The 22036-nt window shown below is 33.2% G+C and overlaps 2 protein-coding genes and 1 pseudogene across 2 annotated transcripts; 2 read left to right on the forward strand and 1 right to left on the reverse strand.

Annotated features, from left to right (window-relative positions):
* The first annotated feature begins 641 nt into the window (after window positions 1–641).
* On the forward strand, window positions 642–9222 carry LOC131595573 (condensin-1 complex subunit CAP-D2-like). Its single transcript, XM_058867954.1, has 18 exons — window positions 642–874; window positions 946–1256; window positions 1440–1603; window positions 1694–2864; window positions 3098–3289; window positions 3901–4551; window positions 4674–4850; window positions 5364–5431; window positions 5526–5748; window positions 5838–5937; window positions 6054–6169; window positions 6252–6309; window positions 6453–6604; window positions 6698–6896; window positions 7413–7475; window positions 7744–7917; window positions 7992–8082; window positions 8643–9222. The coding sequence occupies exons 1-18, from the start codon at window positions 739–741 to the stop codon at window positions 8644–8646; spliced, it is 4050 nt and encodes a 1349-aa protein (XP_058723937.1). The 5' UTR covers window positions 642–738; the 3' UTR covers window positions 8647–9222.
* Window positions 9223–9568: 346 nt separating this feature from the next.
* Window positions 9569–14873, forward strand: LOC131595574 (tubulin-folding cofactor B-like). The gene is made up of 8 exons (XM_058867955.1): window positions 9569–9905; window positions 10010–10161; window positions 10789–10907; window positions 12186–12247; window positions 12376–12417; window positions 13846–13979; window positions 14125–14194; window positions 14670–14873. The coding sequence occupies exons 1-8, from the start codon at window positions 9801–9803 to the stop codon at window positions 14715–14717; spliced, it is 732 nt and encodes a 243-aa protein (XP_058723938.1). The 5' UTR covers window positions 9569–9800; the 3' UTR covers window positions 14718–14873.
* Window positions 14874–18157: 3284 nt separating this feature from the next.
* Window positions 18158–19286, reverse strand: LOC131598116 (uncharacterized protein At5g39865-like; annotated as a pseudogene).
* Between the last annotated feature and the right edge of the window lie 2750 nt (window positions 19287–22036).

Raw genomic sequence — 22036 nt, forward strand, 5'->3', positions numbered from 1 at the left:
TTCTTCAAGATTTTTTCTCCAACTATCTCCTTCACAAATATGTCTCTATCTCTCTCTAATATTTTCTCTCTCTTCTTTCATTTATCATTTTCTTAAATTTTCTCTATTCTATTACTTGTTTTGGTTGAAAGAGAGAGAATGATAGAAGGAGAGAATCCATTGTGTTTCTTCAACTTTTCTTTTCTTTTCTTTATATATAAGATACTCAATTCCATATATTTCTAAATTACTATTCATCACTTTGAAAAACTCATCACCTTTCTTTCTTTAAGTTATGATTTTTCTTTTCTTTTTCAATATTCAATATCTTTGACATCTACATAAGAAAATCATCCAAATTACATTACCATCTCACTTTAAATCACTTAATATTAAAAACAATTGATTTCTTGACCAACCCTACAAAATAAGAACAAAGATGCAGTATATAGAAAGAAGAATATATGAATGTATAAAATATTGCAAGTTTAAATTGAACAAATATTAAGAAATAAAAAATATAATGAAGGTGTAATGTTGGGAATATGAAAGGAATGTAAAAAAAATAAAAATAGAGAAAGATAAATAATTTTATAAAAAAATGATAAAATTTATTAATTATCTTAACATCTGTTCCCCGCTCTTATCATTTCCAGTTTCATTTGAATTTCGTAGTTCACCAAACGGTAACACACAGAGCCGAGATCCAACGCCACACAACTGAACAGAAGAGAAAACCTCTCTCTCTTTCTCTCTCTCATGGCTCCTCACTTCGTCTTCCCTCGCACTCTCGAAGACCTAGAACAAGATTCACCGGAAGACAATTCCCTCACAGTCCAAAACCCCACCAACATCGCTTCCCTCTCTTCTTCCCAACTCGAAGAATTCGTAAAAGGTAAACAACAATTCAATCAAACTCAACAAAATCCAAATATTCAACTAATCTAACACTCTCTCCTTCAACAGGTGTTTCGTTCGACCTCTCAGACAGAGAAATCCTCTGCGTCGAAGACCAAGACGTTTTCGACCGTCTTTACTCTCTCCTTCGCGGTTACGCTTCTTTACCTAACTTATCTAAACTCAATCTCGTTGAAACTCTCCGCTCCAATCTCGCCGTTCTTCTCCCCAATGTTGATTCTCTTTCAAGGGCTTCCAACGACCACGATGACCATATTCTTGTTATTGACCGCGTTGCTTCCCATCGCAACGCTTTTAAAATTTACACTTACTTCCTTATCAACATTGTTCTCGCTGAAGATTCCAACCATGCCCCCAAGGTAAGTAGTGTCAACATATCAAACATTAATTTATGTTAACCTAGAAATCAAGCTATATTCTATCGTGTAAATTGAAATATCTGGTATAGGTGGATCTAACATTTGAGAATTATAGGAATTAGTATCAGATTTTATAGGGTAGCAAAGTTGTTTAGTTTGAAGTATGTTGTATTATGATTTCAGGTGGTGGCAGCTAGTGCCAGGAAGAAACAACCCGTACATTCATGGAATTGGGAGCCGCAGAGAGCTCGGATTCTCACTCTGATTGCCAGCTCATTGGAGATAAACCTTGAATTACTTTTTGGTTCATCTGATCCTGACGAAGGTTACTTGTCTTTCATCACAAAGTGAGTAATGATATCTTATCCTTTCATTTTTCTTCAGTTTGGCATCACTATTCAGGATTTCTGATTTTTTTCATTCATTTTTTTTTGTAGAAATGCATTCTCCATGTTTGAAAATGTGGTGATTTTAAAAGATTCCAACTCGAAAGATGCCCTCTGTCGCATAATCGGAGCCTGCTCCACTAAGTACCATTACACGACACAGTCTAGTGTATCCATCATGCACCTTATTCACAAATATGATTTTGTTGTCGTCCATATGGCGGATGCGGTCGCTGGTGCCCAAAAGAAGTATTTAGATGGAAGCCTTGCAACTTCTATTGTTAGAGAAATTGGAAGGACTAACCCAAAAGATTATGTTAAGGACACTGTTGGTGCTGAAAATGTGGGGCGTTTTCTTGTGGAGTTAGCAGACCGTATTCCCAAATTGATATCAACTAACATTGGCATTCTTGTTCCTCACTTTGGTGGTGAGTCTTATAAGATCAGAAACGCTCTTGTTGCTGTGTTGGGGAAGCTAATATCAAAAGCGTTTAAGGATATTGATGGTGAAGCGAGTACGAAGAACATTCGGCTGCGTACTAAGCAAGCTATGTTGGAAATTTTGCTTGAGAGATGTAGGGATGTTTCAGCTTATACCAGGAGTCGTGTGCTTCAGGTGTGGGGGGAGTTATGTGAGGAACACTCAGTTTCAATTGGTTTATGGATTGAGGTTGCAGAAGTTGCTGCTGGGAGATTGGAGGACAAGAGTGCAATAGTCAGAAAGTCTGCTTTGAATCTGTTAATCATGATGTTGCAGCATAATCCTTTTGGCCCACAGCTCCGAGTAGCTTCATTTGAGGCAACGTTGGATCAGTATAAGAAGAAGTTGAAAGAGCTTGAGCCTTCAGAAGGTTCTGATAATGAAAACTCTAATGTGGATGGTGAAGTAGATGATTTGAATTTTGAAGCTGTTGAGAAGGAACGGCAAGAGAGTGTGACTGATACATTTATGTCACAGGAAGAAGATGCAGTCCCTATGCAGAATGGTAGTGATAGTAGTGTGCCTGATGTTGGGAACTTGGAGCAGACTAGGGCCTTGGTTGCATCGCTTGAGGCTGGATTGAGATTCTCTAAATGTATAGAGGCCACAATGCCAACACTTGTCCAGTTGATGGCGTCATCTTCTGCTACTGATGTTGAAAATACAATTCTCTTGTTGATGAGGTGTAAGCAATTTCAAATTGATGGCTCAGAAGAATGTCTCCGAAAGATGTTGCCCCTGGTAAGCCATAAGTTCTCTCTATTGTCTAACAAGGTTATTCAAAGTTTATTTAGTTGTTGCTTCAATGTTTATTAATGACAAAGTGGAATGGTTCTGTATGATCCATGCAACTGATTCTGTCGTTGGCTGTAGTTGTTTCTTAATTGTGTTGTGTTGTGTACTCTATGTATGTGAATTGTTGACTGTTGATTTTTCTGAAATTAATTTACTCTGGCATTTGCTCTTGGTTGTAGGCATTTTCTCAGGATAAATCCATCTTTGAAGCAGTGGAGAATGCTTTCAGTACAATATACATAAGGAAAAGCCCAACGGAAACTGCCCAGAATCTCTTGAGCCTTGCAACTGGTTCCAATATAGGAGATCTGGCAGCTCTTGAGTTTATAGTTGGCACCCTGGTCTCTAAGGGAGATATATCTTCCAGCACAGTATGTTTTCATGCATCGTTATGCTGTATGTTATATAAATAAGTTATTTGAAGTTGACTGCCTCTAGATTTGCCTCAATGATGATATTTAATATACCTAGGAAGAACTAGAACTTTGATTTTTTGAAGGCCTAAAGAGATAAATGCATTGAGGTCGTCAATTTTAAACACGAGCCTGTATTTTATACAAACATGACTAGCAACACTATATCCTAGTTATATCAAATATTAATTCATGTTGTAAAAAAGTTCAGTGGCTCTTTTCTGAGTTAAATAAATTACTTTATAAGATAAGATTTAAATATTTAATGTAAACAAGGCTGTATGTTTTCTTTTGTTTTATATCCCTGTTCACTAGTTTAAATATGATTTGTGATGAGAATTGGCTGATACTTGCATACTTAAATATCATTTGATGATAAACACTGCTCTTAGATAAGCATAAATAAACGCAAATATGTTTTAAATTGGGAAGTAGGATTCAGATTGTTAACGCTGGCAATAAGCTACGAACTCTTGTTTGAATTATTACAGTGGCTTCCTTTCATTTCCTCCATCAAAATACATTGTTGCTATTGATTTGATTTTTTCAAAATGCTTCCACTATTGCAGATATCAGCACTATGGGATTTCTTTTGTTTCAATGTTGGTGGAACCACTGCAGAGCAAAGCCGTGGTGCTTTATCTGTCCTTTGCATGGTCGAAAAGACATCAACTGGGGTACTTGGCTCACATTTACAAGACATCATTGATATTGGGTTTGGCCGTTGGTCTAAAGTTGATCCTTTGCTAGCAAGGACAGCCTGTCTTGCTATTGAGAGGCTTTCTGAAGATGACAAGACAAAGTTGTTGGCAAATAATAGTGTTCGAATATTTGGCATTCTCGATAGTTTAATTACTGGCTATTCGCTTCCAGCAAATATTTGGTATGCTGCTGCTGACAAAGCAATAACTGCCATATATGCTGTTCACCCTACTCCAGAAACCATAGCATCTGACATGATAAATAAATCTCTCAGTTCTGTTTTTAAGGATTGTGGTGGTAGTGATATTGACACTAATAGCAGCATTCCAATCACAGTTCATGAGGCAAAGCTGTGTAGATGTTTATTTGTCATAAGTCATATTGCCATGAATCATTTGGTCTATATTGAATCATGTGGCCGTAAAATTCAGAAGCAGAAACTTGCAAAAGAGAAAAAAAACATTGAGAGTCAGAGTACCGACAGTAATGGCACAGCGTCAGTTGGTGGTACACAAAAGGTGCAATCAGTGTTTTTAACTACTGTTCTGTCATACTTGATAGCTTCAAATAACAGTTTTCATTAACATATTTTGATCTTTTACTGTCAATTCTTTAAATTTGGTTAATTAATGTGTTGCAGGATAATGATATAAATGCCGAGTTAGGATTTGCAGCCTCTGAGGATGCTGCACTTGATGCAATGTTTGAAAAAGCAGAAAAGGAAATTGTTTCTGGTGGTTCAAATGAAAAGAATTTGGTTGGTATTTGTGCAACCTTTTTGTCAAAGCTTTGTAGAAATTTTGGACTACTGCAAAAGGTGATTGCTTTGATATCCTATTTCATAAAAATTAATATGTTCCATTTTGTATTGATCTGTTTGTAATTTGGTGTATTTTTCATCATGTATATGGAAAACAGCAGTTTTGAAATGTGAAAATTGAATATATTTTTTACATATAATTAATGTCAGATACAATTTTAAAGTGTTCAAGGAAAGAAACTTTTTAAATTTTTATCTTTATGTGATTTCACAGCTTTAATTCATTAATTTGTTGTTTGATAATGTTAGAATATTATATAATATCTTAGTATCATGTTTGATATTAATTATTATTATTATTATGATTTGTTCTTGATTTATGATTGAGTCTATGTATCCCTATAAATAGGGATTAATATTGAGTCTTTTAGTATCAAGTCAATAATAATTATCAATCAAAATTTTCTCTCATCTCTTACAAAATCACAAACTCAAGATAGTATCAGAGCCTGGTTATTATCCAGGGACATATGGGTTATATGGGCTCTGACATATAACTGCTTTCTTCAGTATCCAGAATTACAGGCTCCTGCAATGCTTGCTTTGTGTCGTTTGATGGCCATTGATGCAGAATTTTGGTGAGTTATTCTCTACCTCTTATCCTGAATTTCTGTCCCTACTTTATATATGCCCTATAATGAAATGAAAATGTTCTAAGTAAGTTTTTTTCAGTGATGCAAATCTTCAGCTTCTCTTCACAGTTGTGGAAAATGCACAGTCAGAAATTGTCCGTTCTAATTGCACTATTGCACTAGGAGACTTAGCAGTAAGGTTTCCCAATCTTTTAGAACCATGGACAGAAAAAATGTATGCCCGCCTACAAGATCCTTGTGTATCTGTAAGGAAGAATGCGGTTCTGGTGCTTTCGCATCTCATACTAAATGACATGATGAAGGTATAGGACACTTAAGTTGTTAATATTGTTTTTGTCCCTTTCAAAATTTTGCCGTGCTTTAGACACTGATGCAATCATTTCTCCATCAGGTGAAAGGGTACATTAATGAAATGGCAGTTAGATTAGAAGACGAAGATGAGAGAATTTCAAATCTCGCGAAGTTGTTTTTTCTTGAACTTTCCAAGAAAGGTTTTTCCCTATAATTTTCCGATTTGCATAAAATTGTCTCCCTATTACTCTCGATATTACTTTTTTCCAGGTAGAAAGGTATTTAATATAGTCCCACTCTCTTGGCATTGCAACAGGAAACAATCCAATATATAATTTGCTTCCTGACATACTTAGCAAATTATCCAAGCAGAACCTGAGCAATGATTCTTTCTGCAACATCATGCAATTTTTAATTGCTTCCATCAAGAAGGTATATGTTATCTCACAATGTTTGCATTGCTTCCTATGTTTATTCCGATTGCCTCCCTCATTTAGTTTTTTAAGTACTCCAGGACCGTCAAATGGAAGCGCTGGTGGAAAAGCTATGTAATAGGTTTAGTGGTGTCGCAGGTATCATATTCCCCCTTATTTTTAAGTACCCTTTATATAAACAGTTCGACTAGTTAATGCCTAAAATTGTCTGAGCTAATGTTCACCCTAGATGGTACCTCCTAACTACTGCTCATAATGATCAAATGTGTATTTCTCTGCAGATGTCAGACAGTGGGAGCATATATCTTATTGTCTCTCTCAGCTATCATTTACTGAAAAGGGAATGAAAAAACTCATAGATTTATTTAAGACCTATGAACATGCCTTGTCAGAGGATTCTGTTATGGAGAATTTTAGAAACATATTGAACAAGGTAATGATATTTTTTATTGCTTGGGCGTACTTTATATGAAAAGGCTGAGGGCTTTTCTATTCTTATTTTACTCAAATTTTAAATTGAAATCAGGCAAAGAAGTTTGCAAAAGTGGAACTTAAAACTTACATTGAGGAGTTTGAGGAGAAGCTGACTAAGTTCCACACGGAAAAGAAGGAACAGGAAGTTACTGCTCGAAATGCCCAAATCCATCAAGAGAAGATTGACAGCAGGGTGAACTTTAACATGGATAAAAATTCCGAAGATTACTCAAAATCTAATAATAGTTCAGGTTAACTTTGCAAACTTTAAAATGTTCAGGTTTTATTAACTATTAGCCTCCTATCAACTTAATATTTATCCTAAGTCTGAACTAAAGAGTCCAAGTCACTCTTCAACACAATTGATCTGTTTTATACTTTCTTTCTGAAATGTGGTATGGTATCCCACTCAAAAGTATTCAACACTGCATAGATGCACTCCCTACTTTAAAATGTGTGCAAGTGAAAATTGTTGTGATTAATTTCTAATGGGGGACATGTTCTACACGATTAATCTTTAATAATGATGGAATAGAGCCAACTGTCAAGAACGTATTGGCAAATGCCAATCCACTGTTAAGTTGGCAAAGAGGATAAACATTTAGGGAATGTTTTTGCCACATGATTTTACTGGATAAACAACTTTCTCTTGATTAAAAAATATGATGTTGAGGAATTTTATTTTATCATATAGTTTCTCGTTTTTGATGAGCTTCTAGTGAATTTTATGTTAACAATGTTTGCTGATAATCTTGTGTTTTCTGCAGATGAAGCAGTTGGAGAAGTAATTGATCCAAGTAGTGAAGAGACAAATACTTTGTCTGTAAATGGTAAATCAATAACTAAACCTTTAGGGAATGTTTTTGCCACATGATTTTACTGGATAAACAACTTTCTCTTGATTAAAAAATATGATGTTGAGGATAAACATTTAGGGAATGCTTTTGCCACATGATTTTACTGGATAAACAACTTTCTCTTGATTAAAAAAATATGATGTTGAGGAATTTTATTTTATCATATAGTTTCTCGTTTTTGATGAGCTTCTAGTGAATTTTATGTTAACAATGTTTGCTGATAATCTTGTGTTTTCTGCAGATGAAGCAGTTGGAGAAGTAATTGATCCAAGTAGTGAAGAGACAAATACTTTGTCTGTAAATGGTAAATCAATAACTAAACCTGTGCCAGAAGCATCTTCTAGTGCCTTGACTGAATTGATTGATCCAAATCAAGTGGACATTGAAGTTCAATCACCCATGGTTAAGACAAGAGGTTAGTTAAAACACAGCTTTTTTGAATTTGGCTGATTGTATAATTGAAATTAACATGATGCTTGCAAATTATAGGAGCTCAACGATCCAGAATTAAAAAAAACAGTGTGAAAGAAGAAAAAGGTGATATCTCTATCACCAAGAAAAGAGTTACTCGGTCTAGGAGGTATGCCTCTATGCGTGAAAGGTTAAGCACCTTTGCATCTTCGATTTGCATTATTAGATTCTAACTTTCTGATCTTGCATTGTGCGTGATGAATAAATCCTGAAGAGAATAATTAAAGCAAGTGGATTTGAAGATTTTTGAATCTTGATAAAGCTTGATGGAAATCTATGTAAAATGTTTTAGTTTTTAATATTATATTTGTTTGCGTATTTGGTTTTTGAAACAAGCTAACATTGCTTATATTTTAGTCATTTAATCTTGGCAATCTAAATAGTTAAAGAAACAGATTCTGGTTTTCAAAGCTAGCTAAATGGTATGAAAATGTCTCTTGTAAGTTGATTAGTTATGTTTGATTTATTCTATTTTGGCAAAAAGGCAATTTTGCTATTAGATATAAAGAAAACTTAAATATGATGCTGGTATACTTAGAAGGCACTGCTTTCAAAATGCATATATAATTTTGCAATATAAACCAGATGTTTAAACATGATTTGCTTACAAATGTTCTTGGTGAATTAGTTATTTCACTGTTTTCTGACTGAAAAGTGTCTCAATTGCAGGTAAATACACAGATACCTTTGGATGAAAAGATAGACTTAGCAGTTTGATTTTCAATTTTGTATGATTGTGATACATATATGGATGCATTATCAAAACACCGTCGTTAACAGTGGGGCACTTCTTCTTGGAAGTTGTACATGTGGAAGTTGTATATGGTTTATTATTCACATAATCAATCCCTAAAGTATTGGGTTTTTTTGTGCTTGAAGGTGGTTATGTTTTAGTGTTTATGTGGAATCCATCCATCAAGTTGTAAATTTGTGAAAGTTACCATCTATCTTACTTTAACTAAAGCGGTGCAGTTTACATCCACTTCAATCAATTTCCTACTCTAAACTTTACTCAATTCACATTCATCTTCAAGCAAGAGAACGTGCCCAAACAGAAATATTTATATATACACTATAGGCAATGGACATTTACAGATCCAAAAAATATCTCCAACAAAAGTTATAATAATCTGAAACTGACTTCATACTTGAATACACAATCGGAGATCATACCATTAGTATCTACCAACCAACTGTGACAGTTAGAATTTCATTTTGAAACAATTTTAGGGTGTTTTTTCACGTATGTGGTGATACGCACTAGTTTGTACTAAATTTCAATTTATTGCTTCCAAAAATTTATGCAAAATGCCTAATGTTTTCAGCCATATCTTTCTTCTCCCATACACGTCACACACCCCTGACTATCAAACCCACATTCTAGAGTACTGTATCCTTCATGTGTAAACCATGAAATAACTTCAAGATCTTAGAAATTAGTACCGAAATAAAGGGATGTGCAATCAATAACTAATAATAATATTAGTAATTTTTTAATATTAAAATTTTTTAAAATTACTTAAATTTGAAACTATTTCAAATATTTTTTTATTAAGATTATTTAGGAATAGAATTGTAGGGTAGAAATGTCCTTAATGAATAAATTCATGGAATTTTTTTTTCAGATTAAAAAAACACACTTTGAATCCCTAGTGTGAACATCCAACCATTAATTTGAATCTCATCCCCACCGCTGCCTCCGCCGGCGCCACTCTCATTTTCACCGTTAACCTCCGTCGCTTTCATCCAGAACCAGTTCGCACCACCTTCTCTCTCTCAAACTTCGCACTCTCGCGTTGCTCACCACTGATTGAATTAAGTTAGTAAATGGCGTCAAGCTTGCAGAAAATCGAAGTGGACGAGTCTGTCCTTTTGCGCGTTACTCATTCTAATCTCAAAACTTTCAACTCCGATATTCGCTTCTCCCTTCAGGCATTCCCTCCTTACTATCACCCTTCTTCATGTTCCCTTTATTTATTTTTTATTTGATAATTTAAAAATGATTTATTTATTTATTTGATAACTTCCTCATATAGCTTACGGTGGAGGCAATGAAGGAGAAGCTGTGGAAAAAAAGTGGTACTTCCGTTAACTCAATGCACCTTGAACTATATGACGATGCTCGCAACAAAATCGCTGATCTCACTGATAATTCCAAAGTGCTTGGATTCTATTCTCCCTATGATGGGTTAGTCCTTTTCTTTATAATTTTATTTTCATCACTCTTAGCATATATACTTCTTTACAAAAAAATCATGCCTTTTGCTATTGGATGTTTCTTTTTCATTACCCTCATCAAGTATCGATGTACATACCATTATCATAAATGCAAAGTGGGATAGATTGAATTGAGGGTAGTGCCAATATTAATTAGAATTGAAAAAGTGTAACTAATATCAACTTGAAAATTGGAAGTGGCTGTTATTTGGGGCAAATTCTTTTTGCAAATAGGTCAATTATTATAGGATGGGGAGAGTAATAAAATAAGAGTGTAGTATATATGACGACACTTGCATAAGTTGTATAGTATGGCGGTTATATACCAATAAAATACTTTTTCCCCTGGTGAGTTGGGTAGGAGATGATGTTGGGTTTATGGTTGCTGCTATGTTTTTTAGTGGATTGTTCATCTCAAATGTGTTGCGTATTTTGTTAGCTATTATTACTGAGTTTGGAAGCAGTAGCTGTTTATTACTTTCTAGTTAATACATTTACCTTGCTTTGCGTCTCTTGTTTTTGATTTAGTCAACATGGTTTTATTGTTCATGAATCTAGTTTTTAGTGTTATTCCTTTTTATTTCCCGTGGACTGGCAGGTTTCGTTTGCATGTCATTGATCTTGATCCAGCATCTGTTACATCTGGTGGATGGCTGGAAGATACTTCATTGGTGGAAAAATTCGAAATTTCTGAAGAAGCCTATAATAAGCGAGGAGGCATGTCTCTCTATCCCCCCAACCAAGAAAACTTTTTTATTCGTGCTTCTTTTAAGAGGTTAAGTGTGTGCACATGCGTTTGATGTAATTTTGGCATAAAATAGCTAATTAAACCAATATTTGTCATTAAGGGGTGTGGTCTTCCATAAAAACACTTAATATCCCCACTTCTTTAAATAATGGTTGAAGAGTAATAGAGGCTATTTTTCTTTCATTAAGGATATATGTTAACAAAAGTTTTATAGATAAATTATAGTTTTGTATGTATATGACGGTAGAATAGGCTTTTTAGTTTAATGAATGCAATGAGTGTTTTAATGCTCTTGAACTGTTATTTTAGTCATAGTTTGTAAACTCATGTTGTTACCCTTTGTTTATTTCTGCATGTTGTTTTTTTAAATAAAAAAGTAGCCAATAAAAGAATTATATTGACACTGTCAAAATCTGTTTAGGTTATTATAAGGAGAATATATTGATCTAGGTTGTCAATAGCGCGCTATAGCGGTGTAGCGTAGCGGTAGAGGACCTCACCGCGACGCTTTTGGGCTGCTAACCGCTATATGAAATAGCGGAAATAGCGGCCGCGATTTGTGGAGGCGTAGCGGTGGAATAGCAGCGCAATAGCGGTTCTGTAGCGCTTTACAAACCGCTATTGTGGAGATGAGGTCAATATTGTAATTTTGAATTTTTTTCAAGGGAAAATTTGTATTTTCCCCTTTTATTTCCCTAATATAAAAGCTAAAAGTGAGACATTAGGTCATTTACATCCTCTATCTTCACTCAAATCAGCAGCCGTTATCCTTGTCCTTTGTTTTCATATCACGCTTCCACTTTTGCTCTTCACAGCAAATTCCCCTTCTGAAGTGAAGATGAGATTGATGTGATTTAGTCATTTTATTTACGTTTAGAATTTGATTTAGTCATTTTGAGTACATTCCTAATTTGAGTCATTATATTTGGTTTATCTATGTTGCAACTTTTGGTTTATTTATGTTGCAACTTTTGTTTTTAAGTCATTATGTATGTTGTTGGAACCTATTTTTAGTATTTGTGTATGTTGTTGGAACCTATGTTAGTATTTATATTTTCATATTAAGTATTTACCTTGATTTTTAAAAGCTCACAATAGCGGTCATCCCGCTATCCGCTATGCCGCTATAGCATTTGGGAGGTCCGGCGCTACGCGCCGCTATCTGAGATTAACAACCTAGATATTGATATTTATGCACTTATGGTTCTTTTTAGCTTATTATATTTGTTTTCATTATGGTATGGCAGATACTTTCAGAAAATATAAGGAGAAATTGACTTCTCAAGTTCCTTCAACCGTTGAGGCAAAAGTAAGCATTTGATTGATTTATCTTGCTTAGACTTCTGTATTAGCCCCCTCATGTCTATTACTTGTGTGGACTCGTGTGTTGGTTTTTGGGTTATGTACAATTTCATTAATTTATAATTTATTGTGTAGACACCAGATACTGACACGGAAGACCTCTGCGCGAATATCAAGGTTTGTTAGTTATCGAATGTATTTTCTTTATTCTCCATTTACTTATGAGTATCACTGCTGTGTAGGGTATTTTAGTATAGTTATTGAAATTATAATGTTTAGGGGGATAAGGATGAAAATTGAATAAAGATACAATGGGCAATGAAAGGTTAGATTGATAAGAGATTTGATGATAAATAAGGGTAAAACACAAACTTAAAATTATTGTTTCATAATTTATAATTCTAATCTGGTTGTGTATCAATGTAGCAAAGAGGACAAGTGTTACTTTATATTGTATGTATATCTAGGACCCGCCCTTATGCAAGCACTTTTGGGCTTGAAGCATAGATCATTGCACAACTGCAGTTTACCTTCTGTTTAAATCTAACCTAATTATTTATGAAGAACAAGTAGCGGCGTGAATCAAGTTCCTGATCACTTAGTCATAGAGCATGCGAAGGATTAAGTATTTCAAAATAGTGAAGTATTTACTAGGTGTAGAAGCTCTAGAACAACCTTACAAGTATAACAACAAATAAACATAAAAAATATTTATATAATATGGGATTTAAAAACCATAGCAGGAAAGAGCAACCATGAATGAAAGGCATTAAGCAAGATAACTGTAAGGAGGATAGCCCGGCAAGACTGCTGAAGTAATGCACAAGATTCGATTCGACCAACCTGAATATCCTTGAAATCATCAAAATGTGATATTTTGTTTACATTTTGCACTAGGATTTTGATGAGCCATTGCCTGTGAAAACTTGTTCTTTAGTACAACAAAAGATATGGTTTTGATGAAATAAAATTAAGGATTTTCGGACAGCAGAATAAATGGTAAATATATAATAAAATTAAAAACTGCTTAGGGAACTTCACTATAATATCTTTTCTTTTTCATGAGTTTTTCATTTTCTCCTATTCCCCTTGAAGAATGAATGAAATGAGTATTTATTTCAATTGAAACTGGTTTTATATTGAGACGTGCATTCTTGAGAGAACAAGATTTAGAGGGATATTAACTTGAATATGGAGTTTGGATGGGAATGACTTACACCGTGTAGCCTGATGAATCTGAATGTTAATAGCGGTTTCGGTATAATTTCTTTCAAGTCTCAATTTGTATCAAGTATCAATTGCTAGTCATATAACAAATGGGTTTGACTAATGATATGCTATTGTTTTTTAGCATGAGTTACTTGAAAATTTATTTAGAGGTTTTTATTTTTCAGATCCTTCAATCTTGTGTGGTTTTCTCTGGTTCTTTTTTTAGTTATGGTTCATGTGTGTTTTGCAGTTTTGCTTTGTTGCAAAAGGGATATATTAGTGTATTTCATTTTCCTTATATTACTGTAATACCGATCAATTCGTCTGAAATTTATGAATTGAATCTCTTTGAATTGTTATGTTGTTATTCACCTCTCCAATTTTCAAAATATTAAGGTAGGATCAAGATGTGAAGTTGAGCCTGGGGCTAAAAGGGGTGTTGTAAAATTTGTTGGCCGAGCTGAACCACTGGGTCCTGGTTTCTGGGTCGGAGTTCAGTATGATGAACCCTTGGGCAAACATGATGGCATGTAAGTAAATTTACCGTCTTTCCATCTGATATGCAATTCAATCAACTTCTGACTAATTCCTGCGTAGCTATTGTGTTCTTTTATGCCTTCAAAAACATCAATTATGCCTGCATTTATCTCAAAATTTCCCTTGGTTATGTTACAGGGTCAAAGGAGTACGTTACTTCCAATGTCCTCCATCTCACGGGGGAATAGTTAGGCCGGAGAAAGTGAAGGTTTGTTTGAAACCTTGTTGTAGTAGTCCCTTAGTATTGAGATTTTTCATTGTTTCTCTTAGTGGTATTGTGGAAACAAAATCTGGCACAAGGACATCAGTCATTCGCAAGATGCAACAAATTATGTTGCTTTGATGCACATTGTCCCTCAGCATTGAAAGCTGAAGCCTATGCCAAGCATTTGAGTTTAAAAAACATGTAAATGGGAAGTAACAGACACCAATAATGTAACCGTGTTGTGATTTGGTCTTTAGATTAGACAGTTGATCTTTTCCTTTCACGATTCGTTAATTGAAAATGTCGCGTTGAGTTCATCTTGAAGCAATTAAGCTTTTGGAACTAGCAGTAGCAGCAGCATCAAGTGTAGGGGAAGTTTTAATAGGTCCTATTTAAAAAGTGGGAAAATGTATCTTTAATTTCATATGTCTGATAATGTCCATAAACACTGATTATTATCTCTATAAATTCTTTTCAGGTTGGTGACTACCCTGAACGAGATCCCTTTGAAGAGGATGAAATTTGAGCTGCTTTTAGGTGTGCAGGATTTTTCTCCTGTTGTAGAATTTCAAAAATTAGTTTGGGAAACTTATATTTATTGCGGTTTTCTGACTGTTTGTATTTGTACTACCTTTTGTAGAAAGAAAACAATATAAGAAAAAATTGTGAATTTTTTTTTTCATGGGTGAATGAGAGCTATACTGGAAACAGCCACCAGAACTACTAAAATTTCATTATTAAATACTTATATTTAATATTAATGACATAAAATAAGAAAAATATCATAGACCAAGTATAAATAGTATAATTATAATACATTAACTATAATTTTTCACATTTCAATTTTTTAATGGATGATGTTTTTCTTTTTTGGCACATACAATTCATACACATGATAATGTTTATTTGTCATTAATGAGTGGGTTAATTTTTATGACTAAATAATTAGTTAAAATCAATGTTGTTTTTAAAAATGTTATTGACATAAAAAATTATGTTAATCTAATTATAATTTTTTTCACATGACAATTATTTAATTTTATATTTTTAAAAGTAACTATCAAAAAATTTGTTGACATATACAATTCATACATAAGATAAATATTTGTTTGTTACTGATTAATTAGTTAAATTTAATAAAAAAAATATCTTCTAAATAAAACTAAGAAGATTATCTTATGTTAAGTAGAATTTATTAAAATATCACACAAAGATAAATATTTAGCTATAGCTTACAAGGAAGTTTATCAGGAAAGTCTAAGATGAGAAAATTGATTATAGATGAAATTATTTTACTCAAATGTATACGGTGAAGCTATAATTTAGTTGATCAATTTATTAAGTTATTGGCCGGAGATTTAATAAAGACTACTTCAAAAAGTATGAGATTTAAGAGTTCCAACAATGGTAACAACTTGATCTAACATTAAGAAAATAGTAACCATAGATTTTATAGGTAACAACAAACAGTTGATTTGGATTTTTGTGTAGCATTGTGTAATAATGTTTACTATTGCATTTGAAGGGTCGAGTTTCTTCAAACTCTTAATGAAGTTCAGTGTTTAGAATATATGTATCTCAAGTAAAGTAAATATAATATGAACTTTACCTATGTTAATTTTTAGATGGTGGTGCCTCAAAGTGAGAATTAAAGCTTCTCTCACGATAAGTTCACGAAATAGAAAAAACACATGACAATAAATAGTGTTAGGCGAGGAATATAGGTGAAAAATCATTGAAGAGTGAGGAAATAAGAGTTTCAAAGCTTTGCCACATAAGACAGTTTAAGAATGTTTGAAATACTATTATAAAAATATTCATATGTACGATTTTAACTTTAATCTATTTAACTTACATTTCCTTTCTAACCGATTAAGACATGTAATGATCTATAAGAGTAATTTAACAATCTTAAGTTTAACCATCACTCAAAATTGACTTAGAAACAAAAGTGTTCATAGGCACGATTTTAACTTTGATCTATTTAACTTATAGTCTCTTTCTAGCAATTTAAGACAGGTAATGATCTATAAGAGTAATTTAATAATCTTAAGTTTAATCATCACTCAAAATTAACTTAGAAATAAAGGTGTTCATAAGCACGACTTTGACTTTGTTTTATTTAACTTACAATCTCTTTCTAACCGTTTAAGGCATGTCATGATCTATAAGAATAAAGTAATAATTTTAAGCTTAATCATCACTAAAAATTTATTTAGAAACAAGGGTGAAGTGATAATGAAAATAATTAAAGGTTTATAATTGACTTAGAAACAAGGGTGAAGTGATAATAAAAATGATTAAGGGTCTAAGATGAGTATATGTTTAGAACAAAAACTAGTCATAACTAGTAGATGTAAATGCACAAGGTTTATACATTAAAATGTAATGAACTTCATGGCCCTATAATGCAATCTATACTAACTAGACATTTTTATTTTGTTAGATCCTGAGTTAATGAACCATAAAAAGTTGAAGCCTAACATAATTATAAAACAAAGTAAAAAACAAAGAGATTACAATTTACAATTCACAATCAAAACAGGTTAACTAGCTAGCAAAAGGAAACATGCTTTCCTTAACTAGGTACCTTAAGAATGTCTTAAACATTTGATTAGTATCTGATGCATATTGTTAGTTTCAGTGGTATCAGAGCTACGTTCGGTCATTCACAGGGCGTAGCAAACTATTTCTTCTTGTCACCAACAATTTTATTAAGACTAGAAAATGAGGTCTCTGACTCAAACACAAAGGAGTACAGGTAGCTACACGGCCCGACTCTGTTTGAGTTAAAACCCAAAACTAAAAATGAGAGAGAGGAGTTCAGGTAACCTAACATTCTGGCCCTCTTAATTTCAAGTTCAACTAATGTAGTAAACCAATGGCAAATAAGGCTCGAGTTCAGATAGAGCACAAGTCCAGGCGATAAAAAAATTGAGACCTGTGGCCTCTGAGGCTCAACTTGAGTACAAGCCTAAGAAGACAAATGCAACTACTAGAGCAAGAATGAGTCCATGTCAAAATTCTTCTACAAGAACGACAAGGAGACTCATAGTAACTAAGAAGCAAGAGTGATGACAAGGAGACTCACACGCAACTAAATAACAAAAGTGGTCCTTGTTAGAAGTCTTTAACAAGACAAACAAGGAAGATCACAAACGCAACTAAGGAGTGAAAATGATTCTCGTCAAAAGCCTTCAATAATGATGAGAAAGAGTTAAATATCAATCATTGTGACAAGTAGTGTGACAAAATAGAATCACGATGGAGGTAATGCTTTTCAAAATAGAATATATTACACAAGAGTATCAATAGAGGAGGAGATAGTTTCTCAAATTCACATTTGAACAATTATGGACTACACTTGGGGTTACAGAAATATGCATCAAGGAGGAGTGTTGAAATTGATGCACATTTCTAGAATATTCTAGCATAAATACATGACAATGTTTAGAGAAAACTAGAATAGTCTAAAGTTGCTACATGTTTCTAGAGTGTTCCAATGATTCTTAGATTTACTTATAGTCTAGAAAGTTCTATGTCAATGTAATGTAGAAAAGACCACAAGAGCCTAGATAGTTCTATTCTAGAAACATCCTTAAGCTCCTATAAATAGGCAAACATATGTGTAATTGTATTCAAGCCTTTAAGCCTTTAAGGTCCAATATCAATAGCAATGAAGGCTTCATTCTACTATTACCCTCCTCCTACAATAAATTGATTACTTATGTGTTGCCATGCTCCCATACTAACTCACACACTACTTGCTACTATCTTTCAACTATCAATCAGAAATGTTTACACTATCCAACTACATTCTAAACTATCACTACTACCTCAAATACCAACACATATGAAATAACATTCATTACAAAAGATTAATTCCTTAAATAAATCTCTAACACCAAATATTTGTCTCTAACAATCCTTTGGGTACCTCAAACAACTAAAACAAAACTAAAGCAACTATCTTAGAATACCATATGAACAACAACCTGGGCATCTTAACAACCCATTCTCATTACAATGATGACATCTTTTCAATTCACCTTCTTCCTCATCAAACACTTTTCTACTACCATTGCAATTCAAGCAAGGAACAAACCTTGCATCTCCACATACCTCACACACTAACCCACACTCCTTTATTGGTAAACCTTTCAACAGTTTTTCCAATTCACCAGACTCATTTAACAACTTGAATTCTTCCGCATTTCCCACGTGTTTCTCTCTGATAAATACTTGTGGCAAACTTACTACTTTCCCTCCAACTGCATTCTGCAACTCCTTCCTATAAGATGAGTCCATAGATATGTCCTTTTCATCTACAACGACTCCGAATCCCTTCAATATCATCCTAACTGAACAACAATCTTCGTAGGTCTTGCGGATACCTCTTAAATAACTTGTAAAATATAAAACTACTCTATCTTTAGCATTGGAAAATTTACAACTACTAGATATATTGTTATTGCTTCCTGATTTTCTTGATAACATCGCTCTCCGGTAACTGAAAACAACATTTGGATCTAATTTCGTAAGCAAAGCTTCCTTGGATAAATGCTGGCAAAGTGGTTTCTTGTTCGGTGATAATAAGGAAGATGAAAAGTTTTTCTCCATCACAGTTTAATTCTGGGGTGTCAAAATCGGAATCATCATCGTCGTCGTCATCATCATCATTGTCATCATCATCAAGGCCATCCATGAGCTCCCAAGTGTTTATGACAGAGTCAGGGGTGAATGACTCTATTTGGTGCTCACCATGAGAGTCATTATTAGAGTTAAAGTTGAAAACATTATGGTGAATATGGAGAAGAGAACCATAGGTTGTTGAGGTAAGGGAGACAAGGTGGTGAGTATCACCTTTTTTTGTAGGAGGATGATGGACAATAGGTATTGGGAGAGACAAAGATTTTTGTGAACAACAAGAGTGGTCGTCAGAGTTTTTAGCAACTATGCTAAGGTTTTTTGAGACCGAACAACCCATGAATAGATTTTTACGTGTGTCTTGGGAGAGATTGTGTTAAGGTTTTTGTTGTTGGAGAGGATGACATAAAGAAAAAATTGTTGGGTGAATAGGGGGTTTGAAACTTGAGTTGTGATTAACGGTGTGTAATAAGATAGATCCATAAAAATCGATATTAGGACATATAAACATTTGTTTTCTTAAATTTATCTATGAGGGAGAAATTTGTGGAGGACTAGTGAGTGGAGCAAAATGGTCAGAGCATTATTATAAGATTTCTGTTAGATTAGATTTGCGTGTGTTTTTTTTAGCTAAGATAGGATTAAGCATCCTTTTAGGGAGAACTTTCTTTACATTAAGTTGTGTTTACTTTATGCATGTATTTAAATTATGTTTGGAAAATTAATAAATACAAGTATACAACTAGTTAGGTAAACCGATTATATCAGGGGTGTTCAAAATCAAACCGACCAAGTAGAAAACTATAAAATTGAACCGAATCATATCGAAACTTCTAAAAAACCGTATTTGATTCAGATATTACAAAATCTTACTGACCAATATATATTTCTTTAATTTTTTATAGAAATCAACTCGTATTATTTGTATATTTTATCATATTTTTTGTATAGTTTTTATTTATATATTATAAAAAACAAAATATTATTTAGGCTTAAATGCATCTTTGGTCCCTGTAAGTTAGCGAGTTTTTGCTTTTCGTCCCTGTAAATTTTTTTCTGGGTCTGAGTCCTTATATTTTCACTTTCGCGTTTGTTTTAGTTCCTAAAATCAAAATCCGCAGGAAAACCTGCGGATTTTCCTGCAGATTTTGACTTTAGGGACTAAACCGCAAGAAAATGTAAGATATAGGGACTCATACCAACAAAAAAAACTTACAAGGACGAAAATAAAAAACTCGTTAACTTACCGGGACCAAAGGTGAATTTAAGCCTATTATTTATTTATAAATACTATTTTGACAAAATATATTTTATCATATTTTTGTATAATATTTATTTATGAGTGTAATTTCATGTATATCAATCTTTAGACCTAAGATAAAATTGTTAGACACATTTTTATGTATCAAATTATAAATTTATTTTGACAGTTATTAACTTTTTTATGGTAATGTATGAACGATTAAACACAAAATTATATTTTCTTCTATATGTATATGTATGGCTCGATATTTTTTTTTATAAAAAATCGATTCAACCCAAACCGCATTAGTTTGGTTCGGATTTATTTTTGAAAGTCAACCGAACCAAACCGAACCACACGTGTTTTTCTCTTGCGGTTCCAATAATTTTAGCGTCAAAACCACTCAAACTGCACTGCAAACACCTGATTATATTTAGGGCTCAAGTTGAAAGTATGAATATTTACAAAATCAATAAACTAATTTATTTGTTTGAATGAATAATTCACCGACAGTATAAAATTGAATGACAACCATATATCCTATCAAATCAGGTGGATTGGTTCCATTTCGGAAAGTTGTGATCATTCTTTTTTCAAATGTAAAGAGGTGGGTGTGGTTTGGAGAGAGATAGCGGTTTGGGTGGGAAAACCGATCGGAGGTTTGGATGAAGATTGCTATCAAAGCTTTATGGATTGGTTCCGCTTTTGTAAAGAAAAGAAAGTTAAGGAAGGTAAATGTGGGGTGTTATGGTTAGCCATTGTTTGGATTTTTTGATTATCTAGAAACGGCTTTTGTTTCCGCAACGAAGGTTGGGATGTTGATAATACGGTGTGGAAAATCAAGACTTTGTTATGGAAGTGGTCGTTTTTTGGAGAGATTACGCATCCAATATATAGTTTCTATGAGTTTACTAAAGACCCTTTGTTTTTTCTCTCATAGCTATTTTGGTTTGTAATTTCTTTTTGGCGGATTTTTGTTCTTTTCCATCCTCTGTGTAATCAGGTTTGAGAACCCTTTGTTCTCCTATATATTCCATCTTGCTTACACAAAAAAAAAATTGAAAATTTTATATTACTTACATAACACGGTATATTTTTATTGAATATTAATGTAAAACTTTTACATTGTCGGTGTACTTTTATTAAACTATTTAATTAAACTCAAATAAATTATGCCTTTATAATTTAAATTATTTATTAGTTTTGATTACAATTTTATTTTTCTATTTTTCATTTTTAGATTTTTTTACTTCATTTTAAACATTTGATTCATCCATCCCTCAAATGTAAGGTTTATTTATCCTTTTATTTATTTAATTTTTTGGATTTTAATCTTTCACTTTATTGAATTGTCATTTTTTATGATGTAGCATGATGAGTTTTTTGTAAAAAAACAACTACTCTTATTAATAAAAAAAGAAATTAAATTTGGTCGATATCGAAAATTTGGATAGCATACAGAAAATTTCAATGAGACATACATCAACATTTCCTTTCAACCATCCACTTTTAGGAGGTATCCATTGTTTTTCTTTTCCGATTTCATCTACTCCTTTCATCTTGCTATAACTTTTAACGTGCATTTATTTATGTATCGCTTATGTTCCAAGAGCGGTTCATCAGAGTATACAGGTAGCTCGTTTCATTCTCTTGGTCTCCACTATTCTCTTGTTTTTTTGCATGTTCTTTTACCTCTATGCAGGCTTCATTTTATCTTCTTTTGACACTTCCATGTCCACCCGCTCATTGTGAATAAAGTTGGACTTGAAATCAAGATAGCTCTGGTTTGCTGCATTAATCATATCCAAGACCTGTATATTCTTTTACTCAAAGCTAATTTTATTTCTTGGGCTCCATATTCCATCCAACATATCGACGAACATATCTAAAGCTATATAAATTTTACTTCTGCAACATTAGTGAAATTACTTGAGTGAATATTCTTGACATTTTTG

The sequence above is a fragment of the Vicia villosa genome, linkage group LG4 (assembly GCF_029867415.1).
Source record: "Vicia villosa cultivar HV-30 ecotype Madison, WI linkage group LG4, Vvil1.0, whole genome shotgun sequence".
Classification (NCBI taxonomy): Eukaryota; Viridiplantae; Streptophyta; class Magnoliopsida; order Fabales; family Fabaceae; genus Vicia; species Vicia villosa.